At 50.8% G+C, this 20040-nt stretch overlaps 10 protein-coding genes across 10 annotated transcripts; 3 read left to right on the top strand and 7 right to left on the bottom strand.

Annotated features, from left to right (window-relative positions):
* Window positions 1-70: 70 nt before the first annotated feature.
* V8C40DRAFT_255382 (inositol phosphosphingolipid phospholipase) lies at window positions 71-2247 on the bottom strand. The gene is made up of 2 exons (XM_083218038.1): window positions 1578-2247; window positions 71-1366 (listed from the first exon to the last, which is right to left on the bottom strand). The coding sequence occupies exons 1-2, from the start codon at window positions 2025-2027 to the stop codon at window positions 347-349; spliced, it is 1470 nt and encodes a 489-aa protein (XP_083068966.1). The 5' UTR covers window positions 2028-2247; the 3' UTR covers window positions 71-346.
* Window positions 2248-2817: 570 nt separating this feature from the next.
* V8C40DRAFT_255383 (uncharacterized protein) lies at window positions 2818-3479 on the bottom strand. Its single transcript, XM_083218039.1, has 2 exons — window positions 3184-3479; window positions 2818-3119 (listed from the first exon to the last, which is right to left on the bottom strand). Exons 1-2 carry the CDS (start codon window positions 3262-3264, stop codon window positions 2988-2990), a joined length of 213 nt encoding a protein of 70 aa, XP_083068967.1. The 5' UTR covers window positions 3265-3479; the 3' UTR covers window positions 2818-2987.
* A 572-nt stretch (window positions 3480-4051) lies between these two features.
* On the bottom strand, window positions 4052-5584 carry V8C40DRAFT_255384 (putative quinol monooxygenase). The gene is made up of 4 exons (XM_083218040.1): window positions 5512-5584; window positions 4783-5444; window positions 4647-4699; window positions 4052-4590 (listed from the first exon to the last, which is right to left on the bottom strand). The coding sequence occupies exons 2-4, from the start codon at window positions 5327-5329 to the stop codon at window positions 4564-4566; spliced, it is 627 nt and encodes a 208-aa protein (XP_083068968.1). The 5' UTR covers window positions 5330-5444; window positions 5512-5584; the 3' UTR covers window positions 4052-4563.
* A 1266-nt stretch (window positions 5585-6850) lies between these two features.
* On the top strand, window positions 6851-7825 carry V8C40DRAFT_269868 (uncharacterized protein; the record flags this gene model as incomplete). The annotated part of the gene is made up of 1 exon (XM_083220136.1): window positions 6851-7825. One exon carries the CDS (start codon window positions 6851-6853, stop codon window positions 7823-7825), a length of 975 nt encoding a protein of 324 aa, XP_083068969.1.
* A 713-nt stretch (window positions 7826-8538) lies between these two features.
* V8C40DRAFT_283057 (uncharacterized protein) lies at window positions 8539-9293 on the bottom strand (the record flags this gene model as incomplete). Its single annotated transcript, XM_083221896.1, has 1 exon — window positions 8539-9293. The coding sequence occupies one exon, from the start codon at window positions 9291-9293 to the stop codon at window positions 8583-8585; it is 711 nt and encodes a 236-aa protein (XP_083068970.1). The 3' UTR covers window positions 8539-8582.
* A 1195-nt stretch (window positions 9294-10488) lies between these two features.
* Window positions 10489-12614, bottom strand: V8C40DRAFT_109017 (KH domain-containing protein). Its single transcript, XM_083210760.1, has 3 exons — window positions 11676-12614; window positions 10711-11584; window positions 10489-10653 (listed from the first exon to the last, which is right to left on the bottom strand). Exons 1-3 carry the CDS (start codon window positions 12195-12197, stop codon window positions 10631-10633), a joined length of 1419 nt encoding a protein of 472 aa, XP_083068971.1. The 5' UTR covers window positions 12198-12614; the 3' UTR covers window positions 10489-10630.
* Window positions 12615-13579: 965 nt separating this feature from the next.
* V8C40DRAFT_255393 (uncharacterized protein) lies at window positions 13580-14811 on the top strand. The gene is made up of 2 exons (XM_083218041.1): window positions 13580-13747; window positions 13807-14811. The coding sequence occupies exons 1-2, from the start codon at window positions 13634-13636 to the stop codon at window positions 14680-14682; spliced, it is 990 nt and encodes a 329-aa protein (XP_083068972.1). The 5' UTR covers window positions 13580-13633; the 3' UTR covers window positions 14683-14811.
* Window positions 14812-15089: 278 nt separating this feature from the next.
* On the top strand, window positions 15090-16292 carry V8C40DRAFT_255394 (bifunctional dITP/dUTP diphosphatase). Its single transcript, XM_083218042.1, has 2 exons — window positions 15090-15766; window positions 15843-16292. Exons 1-2 carry the CDS (start codon window positions 15445-15447, stop codon window positions 16100-16102), a joined length of 582 nt encoding a protein of 193 aa, XP_083068973.1. The 5' UTR covers window positions 15090-15444; the 3' UTR covers window positions 16103-16292.
* On the bottom strand, window positions 16192-18163 carry V8C40DRAFT_255403 (Ribokinase-like protein). Its single transcript, XM_083218043.1, has 6 exons — window positions 18044-18163; window positions 17660-17939; window positions 17569-17579; window positions 17408-17487; window positions 16999-17329; window positions 16192-16934 (listed from the first exon to the last, which is right to left on the bottom strand). The coding sequence occupies exons 2-6, from the start codon at window positions 17708-17710 to the stop codon at window positions 16355-16357; spliced, it is 1053 nt and encodes a 350-aa protein (XP_083068974.1). The 5' UTR covers window positions 17711-17939; window positions 18044-18163; the 3' UTR covers window positions 16192-16354.
* A 134-nt stretch (window positions 18164-18297) lies between these two features.
* V8C40DRAFT_255405 (proliferating cell nuclear antigen) lies at window positions 18298-19915 on the bottom strand. The gene is made up of 4 exons (XM_083218044.1): window positions 19599-19915; window positions 19081-19510; window positions 18691-18980; window positions 18298-18632 (listed from the first exon to the last, which is right to left on the bottom strand). Exons 1-4 carry the CDS (start codon window positions 19638-19640, stop codon window positions 18615-18617), a joined length of 780 nt encoding a protein of 259 aa, XP_083068975.1. The 5' UTR covers window positions 19641-19915; the 3' UTR covers window positions 18298-18614.
* Between the last annotated feature and the right edge of the window lie 125 nt (window positions 19916-20040).

Below are 20040 nucleotides of genomic sequence, written 5' to 3' on the forward strand. Positions count from 1 at the left end.
TAGGAGATGTTTTGATCAGCGAATAAAACAAACATTAGGAAAATCGCATAGCAGAATTAATGGAAGCAGCATGAATAATTGGTATTAATTATATGATATCGCTTGTTGTTCTATCGTTCGAGGGGCCTATATAAAGGGAGCCAATATTCAGCACCTCAAGGTGGCTATCCAACCCCCCAGCGACTGCGTAGAGTTCGAGCATCAGAGCCGGATGTGAAGTAATGCTGTTAATTTACTACTACAAGCATTTCCTTGAGTAATAGATGCCCAGTTCTTCAAGTATCTGCTATCGATTTAATTCGTAGAAATGGTTCATGAAATATACCGATGTGTAGCAGAATAACCGTTACCCAGCTTTTGCTGCTGGCGTTTGAGCCGTGTTGTCTGACAAAGCAAGTGACCTGGCTGTACGAATCTCCCACTCAAACTCCCTAAGGGCCCTAATCTCCGACCAAAAGAAGAGCAGGGCAAGAAGGCCATCCACGACCCCTGTGGCAAGGCCCAAGCTCGCGACGAGCATGAGGATGAAGGCGACAAAGTTGCGGGGGCTGAACCACACAGCGACGAGGCAGCCTATCCAGACGAGGACGGAGGCGTAGAAGTGAATGCCGCGCCAGTAGCGCTGGCGGACTTCGCGGGCCATGTATTCTTGGGTCATGGCGAGGACTTCGTCGTAGTCGGAAAGGGTTAGGCTGGCGCTTTCCGGATCGTTTTCTTCTAGGGGGAGAAGCTGGGCGTCTAACTCGGGGACGGGGGAAGAAGGCGAGATTTCGTGGAGCTTGAGGGTGGCTAGGGCTGCGAAATGGTCGGATAGGGAGACGTTGAGCTCGGGGTGACGCTGGGTCATTTCGACTGATGCAGAATGGACGACCCAGCCTTGAGGTTGTTGGGCATGGGGATTGGCAACGTCTGGTTGGAAGGGGCCGGTGGAGGCGAAGACGTAGTCGAGGCGTTTGCCGCGAGGATCTGGACTGTCTGGGTCGACGGGGCAAGGGTCAGTCTTTAATTTCTTCTGGGCGCTCTTGGACCAGCGCCAGGTGTTGTAGAGGCCATCACTCGTCGATCCATTGAATTTGAGATTGAATCCGGCAGTGGGCACGGGAAGACCTCTGGCCTTCTCTACGGGATCGTCAGCGGTGCCGAGGGAGCTGTCGGGGTGAAGAACACGCCAGGTATCGCGGAGGGGACTGCGGGCGGTGATGATGCGATGGCAAAGCGATCTTGGCGTCATGTTGAAGTCGCCGAGGGCGACGACGAGGCGGCCTGAGAGGGAGGCGGCGCGGAGGAGCTTGGAGATTTCCCATGCTTGGGCTGTGCGGTGGCAGAGGTAGGTGTCATTTGGGGGGCTCTCGTAAGGAGCGTGAGTCTGTGATGGGTTAGCAGGAGAATAAAATGTCGAGGGTGAGTTTCATGTGCAGAAGAGAGTGAGATGAGCAGGATATGCGCAGATTGCACAGTCCTTCTTTTCTTCTTCTCTTACTTGAAATAGTTCGTTTACACACAACACACAACTCATAGAGATGTATGAGTTATGATGAAGATTGAAGAATGGAGAGAAGATATGGAAATGAACTCACATGAGTATTGAAGACCTCAACTACATCATTCTTCCCCGGCCCAAACCTCACACTAGCACACGCCACGCCCTTGCCGACATACCAATCGCCTCTCCAAAAGGCCGTGGGTCGTCCATTCAGCGGATACCGAAACATTGAACTCGATTCAACCGGCCATCGACTCAGAAGCGCAAGGCCGCCACCAAAGGCACCGCTGTTGTAAAACTTGCCATAGGGGAGAATGTCAGCAGTGGCCCGGCATATGGCCAGATAGTCGTCCCGGGTCCAGCATTCCTGAAGACAGACAATGTCCGGCGGGGGGTCGAGAAGGGCCAACTGGCGGCCGATTTCAGCGAGGCGCGGAGTGCGTAGATCAGAGATGAAGAGCAGGCCCCAGCAGTTGAGTGTGAGGAGCCGGATTTGCGTGATGGGCTGGCTGGTGGCCTGCGAGGCTGAAGAAGGTTCGTCCATGTCTTACTATTGCGTCGTCACAAGGCTGACGATGGTGTGTGTTTCTGTGTGGGGAGAGAGAATAGGGGCCCAATTGAGCTGGAATTGTGGTGTTGTTGAACTCGGTGAAGTGGGATGTTGATTGAGAATGGATTGGCAAGGATTTCGTGTGTCAGCTGAGTGAGTTCATGATGTTTGGTGAAGCCGGCACAGGAGGATGAAGATGATGAATGTGGTCAAGATGGCATGTTTATCGGGCCGCCGTTGGATGTTGACGTAGGTACTAGGTAGCTGAGACTACCCTGTAATAGTGGGCTGCGCTGTACTAGGGAGTACATGTACCTACACTAAGGTAGCTGTCCAGCGCCTCAGCAATTGCGTGGAATTGGGGCATCGAAACTGGATGTAAGGGAAAGTCGTTGATTTACGTGTTGCTACAAGCATTCATCTAAATAAGAATATCATGAATAAGAATATCATGGAGCTGCGCCAAAATTACTGATATTAAAGGTCAAGGTCAAGCCAGGCGTAATGTCTGCACATATGGCCAACGTGTTTCCCCACTTGAACTTCTAGGGCTAAGCTCTGTCTAGAGTTTATCCAGGGTTCAGCTCTTGAAACTTTTACAACAGTAGTATTTACAAGGAAACTCAATATAAAGTGGGATATAATAGTAATAGCAGCAGAGCTAACTGATACTAAAAAGGAGATATATGTGAATCAATATATCTTAAGGGGGTTCTTATGTAAAATAATACCTTGGATTTACAGCGTTGTGCATTTCAGATTTAAGTCTTCTTCAAATTATACTAGTACGTGTATACTACTATATAAGAACCTAAATCCATGTTTTTGCTTTCCCTTACACAGATGGATTCCAGAGAGGCAGAGACCCGTTGCAGCTTGCCGAGAGAGGTCAAGTTTTCACACGTAATCTCAACAATGGAAGCAAATTATCCCAACTTCATTCCATAATCCAATTTAATCGCAGGTGTCGGTGTCGCAGTAACCGTCTCCACCGTTGCAATAGCCGGAGTTGGGCTCAACACATCCGCCAATACCACCAGTTCCGGGGCTGGCAGCAAAGAAGCAGACTTCATCACCAGGGCAGTCCTATACAATGGTTAATTATACAGTTATAATAAGCAGAATTGAGTAAAATAGTCAAGACTCATACATTGCAGGAGCGGCAATTTTGTCCAAGAACAGTGGTGGCCAGGATGGCAGTGAGAGTGAGGACAGAGGCAAAGACCTTCATCTTGTCGGTTCGTCGGTAGGAGTTAAAGAGAAGAGTGTTTGTTTTGATAGTTGATTGTAATGTTGAAGGGGATTAAGAAGAGTATTTATAAGTTTGTCAATTCAATATATTCAATTGACTATTGTAAATATAAAAGCATTGCTGGGCGACCGGACAAATACACTACACCGCTACTCGTTACTTCGGAATCCTATTTCAAGTTCGGAACATCGGCCCATGTACGGAGGATACAATAAGCAATACGAGTACAATGCAGTGAAGCAGTAAGACAAAATATACATGGGTGGCCGATGTAACCTGTTGACGTACAATGTACGGCTAAACTTTGATGCTTAAAAAAAACACGAGTTGTATAATGTACAACTTGACTTTTATGACTGCGTTGACATTCCAGGTTGAAATTAAGGTGCTTTTACGAGTACGTCCATGTTCTGTTCTGTTATACCGTAGCGCCAACAGAACAAAAGATTAAGCCAATCATCGCATTTGTAGCAATTAATGTGTCAGAATCAGCTGCTTATAAAGGAATGTAGTATTGCGATGGGCCGGATCGTAACAATCTCTCGTCAGCCTTATGCTAAATCTAGTAGCTGTCTTGGCAGTTCTCCAGTCTTTAATACAAATACCATGCAAAGTACTTTCAAGTCGGGGTTTCTTTATTACACCTATTAGACTAGACTTCTTGATTAACTTAGTCTTTTAGAACCCGGCTTCTTTAGAGTCGGATAGTTTAAAAGGGAAAAATTCCCGAAGTCAATTGTAAACCACCCCACTTGCAGGCATCAGGCTGTTGACAACAGTCCCATCTATCCTCTATATAATAGCAGACAAACCACATCTTCGCACGTCAACTGGAGGAAAATATCTCCCTCTGACGCCGTGCGGATGAAGATGACAGTCATGTCGTGGCTTGTCTCTGCATAATATTTCTCGTATTGCCAGTCTATAGCCGCTTTGAATGAGCTGCTAAACGGCTATATTTCTCTACCTGTATCTGTTAATATGTAGCTACACTTTCTCAGATGCACTGTACTAGCGGTGTTAACACAACCTGGAACAATACAAAGTATCTCATGACGCCTACAAGACTGGTCTTCGGCCTGAAAAGTGTGTCCGAAGATCCGGCCTAGCAATACGACATATATTTAATCTAAGTACCGCACGAGGACATTGGAATTCTTCATTCGCTTTGTAGATGCGGTGAACGCCCGCGCAACTGAAGGTCATCGGGTATTTATCCGTTCAGGCTATAGCTACTAGATATCTCGCCGAATAGGAATCTCTCATTCTGGGGTGGTTTCATAGCTTCTGAAGGTTTACATGGAACTGCAAATGCAAAGTCAGCACAGCCTTGACGCCTGAGTAAAAGAAAGAGTCCATACCAGTTCAATAGATTTGCGGCCTGATCTGATGTAGTGGATGTGCTTGTCAATCACTGTCATTCTTGCGTCAGTACAGTCCATTCTCCATCCATCTCAAGCGGAGATGGTGAATATAATTGACGATGATGAAGCATACCTTTGTCCTCACCTCTCTGAGCCTGGTGATCGGCAAGTGAGGTCCAGCCCAGCAACAAAATAGCAATCTTGGGTTCTGGCTGCTCAACGCCGACATAGTTCACGGGCGTGAGCTCTCCAGTGATGCCGCCACCCATGCCAGGCAGCTTTGCGTCAGAAACATTCTTCAGGAAAGGATCCAGTCGGGCATCAAGATAGTCATCGTCAGCGCCATAGCTAAAGAGGAACTCGGTGCAAGGGGCCTCGAGAGGGATGGCAGAGTCGCCGTGGACAGCAGCGCAGGTTAACACCGTAAAGGTTGCCAGCGGCGCGACGTAAGAGGCAGCCCAGTCAGCGAACCCGGGGCTGGAGTGGAAGTCGTCGAGAGCAGCTTGGGAGGTCCAGCGGGCGACCCACGTGTATTTGGTGGGATTCTCGAGTTGAGGCCCGAAGTAGAAGGCGATGACGCCGGGGGTTGAAGCGAGAGTTTTGAGGTCGTTGAGCAGGGATTGCGGGGGCGAGGAGCCTTCTTTGAGGGTGATTGTTGAGAATTCGAGGAGCTCAGACATGGTTGTGATAATGAGATGAAATGAGAAGAGCTGTTTATGTAAATGTTAAATGATGGATGAGCGATGGAGTTGAGTTGTAAGAGTGGTGATGTTAGTTGCTGAGGTTACTACTTGTCTATATATAGTTGAAAGTTAGTTGAGAATCACATCATCTTCCACTGTTGATAAGCAGCGACACCGACCGTCCGAAACCGACCATCCGACACCGACCGTCCGACAATTGCTGCATCCCGTAGCAACTTGAAGTTGTCATTTCAAGTTGATTGTTAATACAACATATTTTACTATATTCATCTATAGGCACGTTGTTCTACGTGAGAAACGTTGTGCAATCGAAACGCCCGCAAAGCGCGAAACGACCGCAAGCGCACCTATTCTTCAGGCTATTTCCCGAAAAACTTGCCCATTTGGGAAATCTCATTTCTAAGCAAATCACCGCTATTGTTCAATGTTAGCTTGCTAGCCGAGGATTGCTACGGGGCATAATTGCTGGCCCGAGGCAAAATGAATGAGATGCAGCAGGATGTCAGAGTTAGTTGAAGAACAAGGGCGCAGTTTCGACAAGTTCTTTGTAAGTCTCCGTATTAGAAATGCAGACATGCCATGTAAGAGCACAGAGTGCGAGCTTAGTGGGCCAATGGATAGACAGTACAGAGCCACGATTGCGGACTTCTGACGAGCTTCCATCGTGTGGTCTTCATTCTTTCTGGTGAATGAGACAAGAGGGTCATTTGAGAGCTATGCTGCGGCTAAGCTGCGGTTATGTCTCCTGTATTGCCTCTGTGACTGTAGAGAAAACTGCAAATGACCGTCATTCATTGAAGGGCCACAAAGGATATGAAAGTGGAAACAAAGTCATGGTATCGCAGGAGGGCAAGCCTCCCAGGCTGAAGCCTCGATGAAGCAGCTGGTTTACGGTCTCGCAACCAGGAAGAGGACCCTCCTACAAATTGATAAACCTGGATCGTTCGAGACTACGGGAGGCATCTGAGCTGACCTTCAACGAAGATGCTCTGAGGATATTCAAGTCCCGTACGGCTTATCTGAGGCCCTCTCATGAAGAGCCTCTTGCAAATAGACACAAATCGCAGAGGCAGAGACGAATTCGGACCCAGATGGAAGCACAATTTGAAGAGAGCCTCAGGACAGTGTATGCCAGCTGCCAGGCCTGGAGAGAGATTGTGAGCCGCCAGCTGGCGAGAGCAAACGGAGTTGGGAAGAATCAGCATTTCAGATTTATACGGCTGCGCCAGGCAATTTACAATATCCCTTTTTTCGTGGTGCTCTGCTCGTCCACCTGCCAACTGCCCCGAGACTGAGCATAAATTCTCGCTTCTCTCCTCGCTCGGGAAAGCTTCATTCTTCTTCATTCTTCATTCTTTTTTCACCTTTTCACCTCGCTACCTCGAGATCATCCACGTTGGCATTCGCTTTCTCTGCTTATTCCTACCACCCTACAAACTTTTCACCGCTTCCAAAGCAACCACCACGCGGCCTGCAACTGGGCGAGACAAGCTTGACATGAACCCCGAATCCGAGCATGCTGCGAAGGCAGCTCCGACTGGCAACCGCACACTGGATGATATTCTCCCGCACTGGGAGCGGGCCATGACCTTGGCCCCAAAAGAGCCCTCGAAGCCAATCAACTTCAGACCCGACCAGGACTACCCAAAGTACGAGAAGATGATACAGCACTGGGAAAAGTTTGTGAATGCAAACCCGCCGCCCGAGGTCCATCTTTATTGGCAAGAGGGACTGGAAGAGGCAAAGGAGATGTTTACGCTGGGCCCGAAGACGGCCTATGAAGCGAGGAGGCTGGTGAGAGGAATAATCGAGGACAGCGAGAGCGATCTAGTCTTTGTGATGCACAACTTATTCAGTGCTTCTCCAGAGGACCCCATTTCGGAGAAAGAAGTGTACGAGACACTCCCACTGGCATTGGCTCGACGGATGGGTATGGGACGCCCTCGGGACGACGAGCTTTCGGAATTGCACCCCCAACCACACCTGCTTTGGGAAGACTACTTTGCTCCCAAGCTCCGGCAACAAAGGCCCGACTCCATGACCCCGATATACGCCAGCAACCTCCTCGCCGCCATACGTGATGTGGACTTGAAAGACCTGGACTCTAGGCAGGCTATGAAGCGGAACATCAGGATCTGGTATCGAAAGATGGAGGAGTCATTGAATACGAACCATTACGCTGACTGGATGAAGGCATGGAAGGAGGAGTTCCCGGAGGTAGCAGACCTAGCCAAGGAACGAAGTCCATTCTTAAGGGCATGGAGGGAGTCTGAGGAATTAATGATAGAAGAGCTTAAAGGAGAGCTTCGAGAACCGGAGCCTCAGGAAAGAGAGAATAGGGCAGCAAACGGGGGAGAGACTGGACAAGAGATGGATGTCCTTCATGCCTCCCCTGACATGGTACCAGAGGAGCCGCTTGGAGGAATGGGGCTATCTGATGCGGACTGGGAGGACGTAATGGACATGTCTTAACGAGATCCTATATTGGGGAGTGGAGGGGGGGTCAGATTGAAGGAGATAGGATGCTGGGATCTCTCTGGGATATCTATGGGTGCTGGGCCTACTTGGGGAGTCTCAGGGACGGCTAGTATGGATCTGATCGTCATTGCTTGGAATACGGTTTGGGGGGAGGCATGAGTGATATGGCAGCATCGTTTTCTTATTTTCTGAGCCAGATATGAGCCTATTGCTGGATTGCTTTCTTCGTCTCTGCTGGACCAGGCATGAGCCGTGGTATATAGTCATGTTGTTTGGGGGGAGGACCGATCAATCAACTTATCATCTGCTTGCCGACCCTGCTTCTAACGAGCTCTTTGTTGGTGCCCTCTTTTCTCAATGTTCTCAATGGACAAAGACTACAGGCCCAGCCTGCTGTTATCTATGAGTAATAGTAGACACTCAAAGACATGGGCATTTACCTCAGTAAATAGCACTACCAGCAGGCATCTTGGGGTGCTGAATAGAAGTATGTTGAAGGAATACGCTCAAAATACAAAGAAATGAAGACAACGGCAAGAATCAATTTGTGCTTGAGAGATTTTCGAGCACCGACGCAACTAGTATCCTTCTAGTAAATGGTTACCCCAAGCATCAACTGTAGCTAGTAAATCGCAGTCCAAATAATATTCCCCCCAAGTAAAGTCGAGAATAACCCCCTCCCCTTTTAGCCCATCGACATATCATAACCGCAGAAAAAGTAGCAAAATCCTTCCCGCTGAACCCAGATTCATCACACCTCCTCGCTCCAAAGCCAATCATCCTGCACCTCCACCCAATCACAAAACTCCTTGCCCAAGACGGCGCGCATTTCGTCAGTGGGATGCTTGCCCAACAATTCAGGGAAATCAAGTTTCAATTTCTTGCGCCAGGCTAGAAACCGATTCATCCGCAGGCACCTCTTGAAACTCGCATACTGATCATCCAGTGTCCCCTGCACAGCTTCATGTCCCAAGAAATGTCGCCCCACATGCATCAGTTGCAAAATGTCATTGACACATTCGCAGACTGACACCATTTGCGGTGTGATGGCTAGAGACATGAAGTAAGTCTGCCAGACGTTGTCTGTCAAGTTGTCTGGTTCTTTCATGCCCAGCAGCCGTCCAAAGATCAACGGGATCTTCTGCTCACCCTCTTCAATGATAGTATCCCAGCTCGAGAATTCCAGTTTCGATTCCAATTTGCAAAGGTCGGAGTTTTCACAATTGCGAGCCTTGGCAAACAGGCGTCGCAGTTCAGGCAGCGAGCGTTTTCCTTCAGGTAGAGCCTTTGTGGTTTCAAAAGCTTCGTGCCACGCCACATGCATCGCCTGCGGCATGGACCCCCAAAAGATCATGAGCTCATCGAATTTCTGGTAGTCCCGTTCCGCATCCATTTCCTGTGACAGAGACTCCCAAAGGGCCATGGCTTTTGTGAGCTTTTTGTAGTCGAGTTCTTCTTCCATCTTCCTCGTCAGGGTAGATCTCTACCACACTGGCGAAGTGGTGATGCTGGTCCCGAATACTATGCGTACCGGAGGTCTCTTGAGAAGTAGAGGAGAAGGTAAGATAGAAGCAAATTGGCGTGGTGTAGGCTAGGGGCAGAACAAAAATGAAGCGGGTTGGGATGGAGAAGGAGGAGAAGGAGAGAGAAAGAGGAGCATTAGAAGAGAGAAGAGAAGAGGGTTTAAATAGGCACGGCGGTCAGCCATCTAGCTGGCAGCTGGCAGCCGGCAGTTGGCAACCAACTGTTGAGAGATTGATGAGATGCTCTGGGTTTACAGAGAGATTGATGAGATGCCCTGGGTCTACAGTATCAAAGGGTCAAAACAGGTGACCTCAGCTCCCGCCAAAGGCTTTTGGGAAGAAATGTTTTGACCGCCTCGAAAGCTGATATCGCGATGGCCGGTCTTGCTTCTGTGCCTCAACACGATGATGCAGAGACTCTACTCCTCATGGCGCCATACTTGACAGCGGAAACCGGATGTGAGAGAAAGCTGTTTATTTACTACTATGGAGAATAAATGTTCACTTCCTCTAATGCCATCAGATGAATACTTGCCAGTCGCTGGTTGAACATATACACGTAGAAGGTGGCTATCCAACTTCCCATCATAGATATCCCAAGCCACATAGCACAACGTACATAAACATTTCCTCTGCATCTCGTTACGACATCTAACCTCTCGTCGCCGGGAAATAAGAAACCAACTCATGGCGCTGGTTTGTCGTTCCACCCCAAAGAAAAAGGAAAACAGAAAACCCCAAGGAAAGCAAACGGAAAATATAAGAGAGCAGAGAGAAATCATTGCATATTATAGAACATCTGTACTTTTTTTGCAGTCCCGTGGCATCATGTCAAATAATGGCCCATCTCCTTATAAAAAGCCAGTTTCGCAGACTCCCATTTCTGATCAAAATCAAATAACGTCAAAACCTGCCCTCGAACCGTCAACTATCCCATTGAGCTCCGTTCTAGTCTTCGTCGCTATCTGCCCCCCGACTTCTTCCACCCCCTAGATCAGTCCCAGTCACAGTAGACATCCCGTTTCTAGACTGCTAAAGAAATGGTTGAAAACTAGGAAATCAAAAAGAAAAAGGAAAAAAAGAAAACCGAGTATCTGTAGCTGCCATAATCATATAGCCTCTCATTGATTCCTTATCAACACGTTACAAAGTGCATCCAGCCCGGCCCAGATCCCTTGCCTCATCGTCGTCAGCTTCATCAGCGTTGGCCTTCCCATTGCTCGCCTGTATTACAAGGCGCAGCAATCTCGTCGTCCTCGTCGCCCGCTGCAAGTGGTTAAATTCGGTGTTTTTCCGATTCTGTCGCTCGCTACAGGTTAGAAGCTTAGGCTCCCGTGGATCGGTTTTGCGTCTCACCAAGTCGAGAGTACAGCATGTAGAGGGCCATGCGGTTGCACTCCTCCGTTCCCGTAATCGTTACTAGCCGCTCGTTGCTGTTGTCCTGGGGCTCGTTAATCTTAATCACGCTGCCGCTCATCTGTCGTATCTCATTGATCTTCTGGCCTCCCTTGCCAATGATGGCGCCGACCATGTCGTTGGGAATGTAGATTTGCTGGGTAATCGGTCCTCCAGGCATGCCGGCGTGCATGGGCTGGCCCTGGGGGGCTCCGTGCGCCTGAGGGCCGGTATGGGGTGCCATGTGAGGCTGTACGTGAGGCGCGGCCGCTCCATAGGCGGCAGGCTGGCCCGCTCCGTACTGCATGGGAATCGCCGGGGTGCCGTGAGGAGCACCATGAGGGTACGGTTGGGGGTAGGGCGCGGGTGGCATGTGATGAGGCCGGCGCTCTTGATGCCGGCCGTAGTTCTCTGCTCGTCCGTAGTGCCCTGATGCAGGCTGGGGGCTGTAGGGGACAACTTGCATACCGCCGGGGATGGATCCCACGGGAGCGCCGCTTCTGGTCGCATATGCAGACGCTGCCGGTCCACCGAATCGCTCGTTGAGCTGCTCAAGCAGAGTGCTGCCGACATAGTAAGTGGCAATGTGTACTGCGTCGGCAACGCCCATCACAACGAGGGAGCGCTCGCTCGACATGGGGAGGCATGAGTCTGAGGCATTCAACCTGGCGCCCGAGGCTTCCTGGATTTCCCGGATACGAGAACCGCCCTTGCCAATAATAGAACCGATCAGGATATGGGGAATCAGAAGACGGAGGGGATAAGTCTTGGAGGAGGCAGTGGATGCCTCGTTGAGCGGCTCATTGTTCAATGTTCGTATAATCAAACCAAAAGCCTGTGAAAGGAGAAAGAGAAGAAAGAGATCGGAATGTTAGTCCAACAGCTTACAGGAAATTTCACGAGGGGGAAAGGGGATCTATTCCTACCTTGGCAACTGCATCGACGATGCCGCTGACGGTCAAGATGCGCTCGACGGCTCCTTTTTGATAGTCGCTGACGGTGCACTTGGCATTGGACATTTTCCGAATGTTAGATACGTTCTCACCACCCTTGCCAATGATGGTGGCAGCCTCCGGACTAGAGATGACTGCTCGAATATGGATCCACGAGCTCTCGTCATGAGCGGCAGCCGAAGCGGCCACAGCAGATGAAGCCTCCGTTGATATCGCTACAGTGGGAGTGGCCTTGGCATTGGTACCAGCATCGGTTGCAGGGGCCGAGTCCTCAGTTGCGGCGACGCCGTTGGCGCTTTCTTCGCCATTCTCCTCTGCAGTCTCGACGGGTAGCTCAGGTGCGAGATCCAGCTTTTCCGTCTCTTCGTCATTCTTGGATGTCTTGTCCAAGGCGGGTCGCTTGGCCTCAGGCTGGTCGGTGGCTCGGGAAGGCGATGAGGCCTCTTCGAGAGGGCGCTTGGCCGATTGAGTAGGTTGTGGGGGTGAGGCAGACATTGTGATTTGCGTTGGGGTGAGTTTTATGCCGTTTGTAAAAGGAACAGTGTGGTTCACAAAAATTGGAACGAATTAAGTATCGTCTAATTGGCGATGACCAAAGATCTTGTGTCTTCTCGTCGCTCTTTTTTATTTTTTTTCCTTGTTTCGATTGTTTATATCTACACTCAGGGGGTTTTCGAAGGAAAACGTGCTGGTGTAGTGGCTGGAATCGGTGATGATAAGGATCGGCTTTCTCGTGTGTGTAGGATTCGTGATGTGACTTTGGTGGTGTCGCAAAAGGGCGCTGCCCAGGCTGTGTGTAGCGGAGTAGATAATGGGAGGAGTTGTGTTCTCAAAGGGTGCAACTCTCTTCTTCCGCGTCTAGAAGATCCAGAACTTTGGCAAAAAAAGGTGTCGGACTGCTAGGGATCTTCGGTGAACGTCCAAGTGGTGAACGGGAAGAAAGGGCGATGATGAAAACTGAGTGGCTGATGACAAAGTGGTGGTGATGGAGAGGATGGTGCAGCGATGTATCGTTACTGGGACAGGTGTCTCGAAAGCAGAGAATGAAGAGACAATGCGCTCAGCTCAAACCTTGATTTCCTTCTTGGCAAGACCTTGTGAGTTCCCGTAACTGGCGCTCAACGCAAGAACCAACCAGCACCTCGCGCGTGTAAAGTTAGTGATCGATCGACGGCTCGTGTCTCTCGAATGTGGAAGAGTCGCCTCGACGATTGCAATGGATTGCACGTGGTTCGCTAACGTGACGGCTTCCGATGAAAGGAACAGGCGAACAAAGCGGGAAAAAAAAGAGACCAAAGCTGCTTTTCCAGCCAGCAACTCCAGGCAAGGCTACAGGTAGCTAGAACACGCGGACAAGCACACGTGGAGGTGACCTAGAATCAGCGGCGGCACGGAATCTCGCAGGGCGCTGGGGCAATGCCACAAGGACGCTGGTGCGATCGGATCGATGGCGTCGGGTTGGGCGCGTCGCAAGAGAATGATGAGGAGAAGATGCGGCGGATGAAGGAAGAAACTTTGATGAGACGTCGGGGTAGAACAAAATGGCCCATGCCTCCCTTGCTGAGGTCGCCCGCGGCGTTATCACGTGACGGCCCCGATTGGGCGACTGTATGCGCGACACTAGGACGCCAAGAACAAGGTGCGGCTCGGGCTGCACAGTGCGGAGTGCGCCACGTCGCCGCAACTCCAGGCGATTGGAGGAGATTACAGCGGACAAGGAGCTTTTTCGGTGGGGAGAGTCATGCCCCCACAGGACCCGGACGCATTGTCAGCGCTGAAATCGAGTTGCTGCAGGGGGAAACCCACACAGTTTAGAGACTGTGCAACCCGTACCTCGATCTAGGCCGAGCAGCTTCTCGGAGCATATACGCACCCACCATAGGCTAAAAGATGAAGTCAGAGGCACGCGAATCTAGCAGTAAATACAGGCCATGGACGACAGATCGCGCAACAGCTCGGAAGCCCAGGCCCATGCCACCAATATCGACCATACACTGAAGGAGCTCCAGCGGAAAGTCCGTGAATATGAAGCTCAGCTGAACGAGGTAGCTATAAGCGCACCACTAGAACGCACGCGAGACGGCGTCTAACACAACAATCACAGTTGCGCTCCGCAGAGCTCGAGACGCCCAGCACTGCTGCCGGCCAAGCCCAACTCCTCAAAGCGGCCTTTGACGAAGTCACAAACTCTGAACCCTTCCTCCCGTTTCCGGGATCAGTGCTCCCAGCGCTGTTAGCCCTACGGAAGACACACCAGACGATTCAAGAGTCCAAGGCGTTCTTAGCTTCACAGACAGAGTCAACCGAGAGGGAACAAAAGCAATTGAAGCAAGATGAAGCTGCGCTGAAAGATCACCAGCTCCTCAACGAAGCTCTTAAGCAGAGGATCGAGTCGCTACGCAATGAAGTCGAATCGGGAACCAACACACCACCAGAGGAAGAAGCGCGCAAACGAATCGAGGAACTACGACGAAAGAAACAAGGCTACAATAAAGAGACGAGCAATTTGATGAAAGCCCTCAACCGCTTCATCGACGACCACCTGGCGGTAATGCTCGCAGCCGAGGCTCTAGGCGGACCTGTGGTAGGAGACTTGATGGACATTGACGCCCAAGATCTCGCCGCGGGGTTCAACGCGCAGGGAAAACTGAAGAAGCCAAAGGGCGAAATCAACAAAGACAAGAGCCAGCGCCGGATAGACGAGATTTGGGGCCCGAGTGACGGCGACGGAGCTGGTAGCGGCAAAAAGACAAAGCCGAGGGACGCAGCGTCGGCGGCTGGGACAGAGATGCGACAGCTTACAGAAGAGCTACTCAACAGGCTTGTCGAGGCAAAAGGCAGCAGCTCGGATGCCTATGTGAAGCTGCCGCATGAGACGGCAGCGGCGAGGTTTCTCATTAGGTCCAAGGTTGCGCAGTTTCATCCTAGGGACGCTACCAAGATACGACTGGTTGATTTTGGGCGGGAGCTGGACGATTAGTCGATCTTAAGATGCATATTGGATAGGATACGAAAGACAATGACAAACGAACCAGTTTTTGAATAATACACCTCACTACTAAGGTATCTGCAACTGCTTCACTATATTTTTCTAGTGTCTGCTTCCACCGTTATATTCCTCTCGTTTCTGGTAATGTCACCGACTATCTATCCGTACTGTGAAGCTTCAACAATCCACGACATGGGATGCTAAAACAGCCAACTCTCTGCGGTGCTGAATGAGCTCTCCCTGCCTTGATACCTAATCCAACAAACACTACTCCGTATAAGGTCCTCCGTAACCCAATCTAATCACATCCATCTCCCTCTTCTCAGCCCAAATGCAAGGGAGAATTCCATAAGCCCATAAGACCAAAAGCCAAAAGCCGCCCTGTGAGACGCAACCACCGAAAACCCCCCCGCCTCAATTGGCCCAATTTCTCTCTCTTCCCCCACCAACCAACAAACTCTCAACGCGTCGCGTGTCTTCGCCCCTCCAATCCCCAATCCCGCCAGACAGATCGCTTTTCTCTCACCGACTTCCTTTTTCCAGCCTTGCACTACCAACGAAAATAGTAAGTAAGCCGGGAAAAAAGCAAACATAGCTATTTTTGCCCTTTGATCTCCTCTCTCTCTGCCTCTAAATAAAGCCCATTCCCTTCCAACATCTACCTAAATTCCCACACTCGTCATCTTCTCCCTCTCCGTCCCTCGCAAACTTCTTACAGCCAAAACCTCCAATTCCATTAATCCAATACCAATCATGTCTGCAGTCCCCGAAAACGGCACAACCTCCCCTCCCGCCAAGCGCATCAAGACAATCGACGACGCAGAAACACTCCCCGAACCCGCTGCCGTCGAAGAAGCCGTAGCAGCAGCAGTAACACTAGCAACAGCAACTACAATGGAGGCCACCCCCGTCCCCCTGCAAGTCAAGAAGCTCTCGCCGCAGGCCAGACTTCCCACACGCGGCAGCGCCTTTTCCGCTGGGTACGACTTGTACGCTGCGAAAGACACGGTTTTGCCTGCGAGAGGAAAGGGCCTTGTCGATACGGATATTAGCATTGCCACGCCTGCGGGAACATGTAAGTCAAGCACCAATGCATTCCATCTATGACAGAAGAAGGGAGAAGAGAACGAAGGCTAATCACAGAGGATAAGACGGCCGTATTGCTCCCCGCTCTGGCCTTGCGTCCAAGCACTTCATCGACACTGGTGCAGGCGTCATCGACGCAGACTACCGCGGCCCCGTCAAGGTTCTTCTGTTCAACCATGCGGAAACCGACTACGAGATCAAGGAGGGCGATCGAATTGCCCAGCTCGTGCTGGAGAGGATCGTGACGCCTGACGTCGTCGAGGTGGAGGAGCTTGAGGAGAGCGTCAGGGGAGCTGGTGGCTTTGGAAGCACTGGCAAGAACTAAGTGGGAATAATACAATGGAATTTAATAGAACGATATAACGATACGATACAGAACAAGGGAAAAAGAAAGCTGTGCCGACTCGGTGTCGGGTGCAGAATATAGTGCTGGAGAAGACAAGACAGCCGTCCCGGTTTAGGTCTATAACAATGAATACTAGAAACAAAAAAAAAAAAGACTTGATTCTACGCCGCCTTCCCCTTCCATCTATGTCCAATTCGCTTTTTCCTTGACGTTTTTGTATCACCCCCCAGTCTAAATTTTCGTTGCCGAAAATGATATGCTCGGCGTTCGCAGGCTATCCAGGTTGGTCACCAACTGCAGCTCCGCCGCCTTCGACTTAACATAATGCGCCTTCGTCTCGTCATTCCTATCTTCCGGCCGCAGCAAAGCCCACGTCCTCTCCATCACCTCCGGCATCGCATCCCGCGTGTTAGCCAAAACCTGATGCATGCTCGCCAACACTTTTTCCGCCGCCCTCGCCAGCGGCAGATCCGTCGCCGCAACGTCGTCGTCGCTGAGCCAGCTGGCGCGACTGCTCAAGCCAGGAACGGCGTTGGCGGCCTCTCGGATGCGGCTTGTGATGAGGGCGCCGAACATGTCGCCCGTGCCGCAGAAGTAGCAGTCTATGGACGGGAAGACGATCTTGAAGGGGCGGGCCTTGCGGTCTGAGGTCATGGTGGAGCCGATGACGGTGAGGTGAGAGGGCGGGTGGCCTGGGGTTGTGAAGCTGACTGAGGTGATGATGATGTGAGGGATGTTGAATTTGTCGTGAAGTACCTGGATGGCCTGGGTGAGGCTGTCCATGTCTACAATCTTGACGTCTGAAAGTTGTCTATAAGCGGAAGGGTTAGGTCAGTAATGTGTTTGTGAACTGTACAACATAATGTGATACTTACTCGGCCTCAAATTGATTCGGCAGTATCAAATCCGCATATGGGAGAAGAGCCTTGTACGCAGGCACAACCTCTGGCGCCACATAGAGCTTTCCGTTGTCTCCCATGACAGGATCCAGTACCCAGAAGAACTTGCCCGGGGAGTTCTGGAACTTCTCCTTGAGTCCCTTTGCAATTGTACCCACCGCCGTAACTCCCTCTGCGCCCGGGATGTAGCCAGTGAGCATCATGTCAAAGTCATCCAGGTACGACTGCTTCAGGCCGTTGTAGAGATCAGTAATCTCCTGTGCCGTGGCCCTCGTTCCTGTCCATTGTCTGTAACCAGTGTGATTGCCTGGAGGAGAGACACGCAAAAGTGAGTCAGCATTGTCTCGTGGCCGTAAATCCCCTCGCACATTCCGGGCCAACTCACTGAACTGCACCGTATTCAGGGCAGCGACGTCAAACCCCAACGACTGGAGCACGAAGACGGCGACCTTGTTTCCCACGTTGCTGAAAGCCACGTTAACTCAACTGTCCACAGCATCTCATGGACTAGCATTTTCACGCTTGCTTTCTATTTCCAAGTCATACCCTGAGACAACCTACGGAAACAACACAGTCAGCCGGCTCAAACCCACAATGAAATCTTCAAAGGCTTCATTAAAACATGAAATCGACTTACATGGCTTGCAACTGCCAACACTCGTGGCGGAAGTAGTGAGTCAGAAGACATTATGTTCTGTTTTGTGTATGAGACTAAGAAAAAGCACTTTTGCCGCGCGCCGAGATCCGGAGGTTCGCAATCTTGCCTTGAAACTATATGTTAGAGGAAAAGACAAAAAAGAAGCATAAGGGAGAAACAATATGCAACCACTAAAAGGGGGCAAATCTGGTCCAGGCGTCTTTGATCTCACTCAAGGCTGGGTCAGACTGGCGAGGATCAGAGTTGGATGAATAATAAACTGACGTTGCCGGGATCCCCCCATGCGAAGGGTCCCGCCGTCAGCGGAGCGAGCTTAATGCCACCAGAACCGCGGAGGTGGGAAAAAAACAGCACGCGACTCACCACTAGTATCCGTCAAAGACAGCAGACGCCCGTTTCCTTTGCTGAGGCGACAGCCGCATAGAAAAACTCAAAAAAAGCAGGGCGTATGTCTGAGAGCTAGCAAAAAGGGCGCCAGAGACAGAATCATATCACGGGGGGTTAGGAAAAACGCCCCGCCGATGGCCGAAGCTACGATCCGGTCTAAGCCGCTTGTATGAGCATCTGCTCCAGATAAGCACCAGGGAGCAGCTTAGGCGTCAAGAAGAGAAGAGAGCAGAGGGAAAAGGGCACGGTGTAAGAATCAGTCCATAAGGGACTCGACAGGATTGTTGGAGGTAATTATCGGCAGGCAAGACAAAAAGCTAAACACGTGCTCGTTTCATTTTTTCTTTTGCTACAGATCATGATTAGAAAATAAAAGGAAAAAGGCCTTTGACAATATTCTCGATATCCATTTCTCCTCTCTCTGTCATCGTCGGGGAGTCGACCAGCCGCGATTGAAGGGCTGTGTCGTTTCCTGCCTATGGCCCGGTCTGGTGTATGCGGAGGTTGTGTGTTGGGTCGTCTGAATCGGGAGTGTAGGTGTAATTATTTACTCGTCATCACCAATCTGACGACACGTTAGCATGCTACATATTCAGTATTGGAGAGCGAGGGAAAAGACAAACCTTTGGTGCAAGGTAGAAGCGCAGGTAGCTGCTGCCGGAGAGGTTGTACTCGACCAAGAGCGGCACCTCGCTGGAGAGGCAGATCTTGACCTGGGTAGACAGGGCAGCAGCCTTGCAGAAGTTGACCAGGTACTTGAGGGAAAAGGTCAGAGACACGGGCTCTGTCAACTCAATGTCGACATTGTTCTCGGGCTTTTCAATGGAGGTGTGGCTTCTCAGAGTGACGGAGCCATTACCAATGTCACCGTTGCAGGAGAATTTGACACCATCCTTGGAAGCCTCAATACCAACTGCCAGCAAGATTTGACGTTAGCTTCAGCATTACTTAATGAATACGCATACACTCTCTGTCCAAGTGATTGGCGCAGGAGCGTTATTCTTGTTCCATACCTGACTCTGACATGGCTGCCAGATCTGTGCAGATTCTTCGGAACTCAGCCGAAGGCATGGTAATCGTGGCCGCATACTCGGTCTCGGGAATGCCCAGGTGCTCCTGGTCAATGTCCATGAGCTTGAGGTCGTACTCGCTGATACGGTCCTCTCCGCTGCTCTCAAACAGCAGGTTCATGACATCGGGAGCGTCCTCCGCCTTGATCGTCAAGATATCATCGCCCTGGGCGGCTCGTAGCACCTTTGTGAGAGACGTCAGGTTGACACCCAGAGCAATGTTGCGGTCGCATCGGTATGGCGAGAAGCCCTCGGCCTTGAGCATCATCGACACGAGGGCGACGTGCGAGTTGTCCATGGCCTGCAGCGCGATGCCGGAGTCATTGCAGTCAAAGTTGCAGTCTTGGACGAGGTCCTTGATGGCATCAACCACCTGCGGGAATCAAGTTCGTGGTCAGCAACGGGTCATTGGCCAAGGGGCAGGAAATCGTCTGGAAAGACGTGGGATTGGGTCAATTTACCTTCTTCAGGATGCTAGCCTGTTCCAACCGTGCCTCCAACATTGCTGCCGCGTGTTAGATATGCTTCTGCCGTTGCTCTGAGGCTTGAATTGGGCAGTTTGGGCGTAGGAAAAAAAGAAAGAGGGGATGCACGCAATTTGCTGCAGGGCTGAGCACGTACTGGATGGATGTGTGAATTAAGTAAAGGATAGAGTTGTAAAAGAGAGAAGAATTAGGTCGAATCTGAAGGAGAGGCAGAGACAATCGGAGCGTTACTGCAGTGCCGGAGTCGCAGGTGTTGGGTTGGTGAAGAAGTAAAATGCACGTCTTGGTGGAGGCGAAGCTCGAGGTAGCAGGCAGAAAAAGCACTTAACACGAGAGCTGTGGGCAGGTCGAGACGCGTCTGGCCAGGTAGAGACGCCAACCTTACGCGGGGCACATTTTAGTGCCCAGCTGAATGCGA

This window comes from Trichoderma camerunense, assembly GCF_050948025.1.
Source record: "Trichoderma camerunense strain CBS 138272 chromosome Unknown V8C40scaffold_20, whole genome shotgun sequence".
Lineage (NCBI taxonomy): Eukaryota > Fungi > Ascomycota > Sordariomycetes > Hypocreales > Hypocreaceae > Trichoderma > Trichoderma camerunense.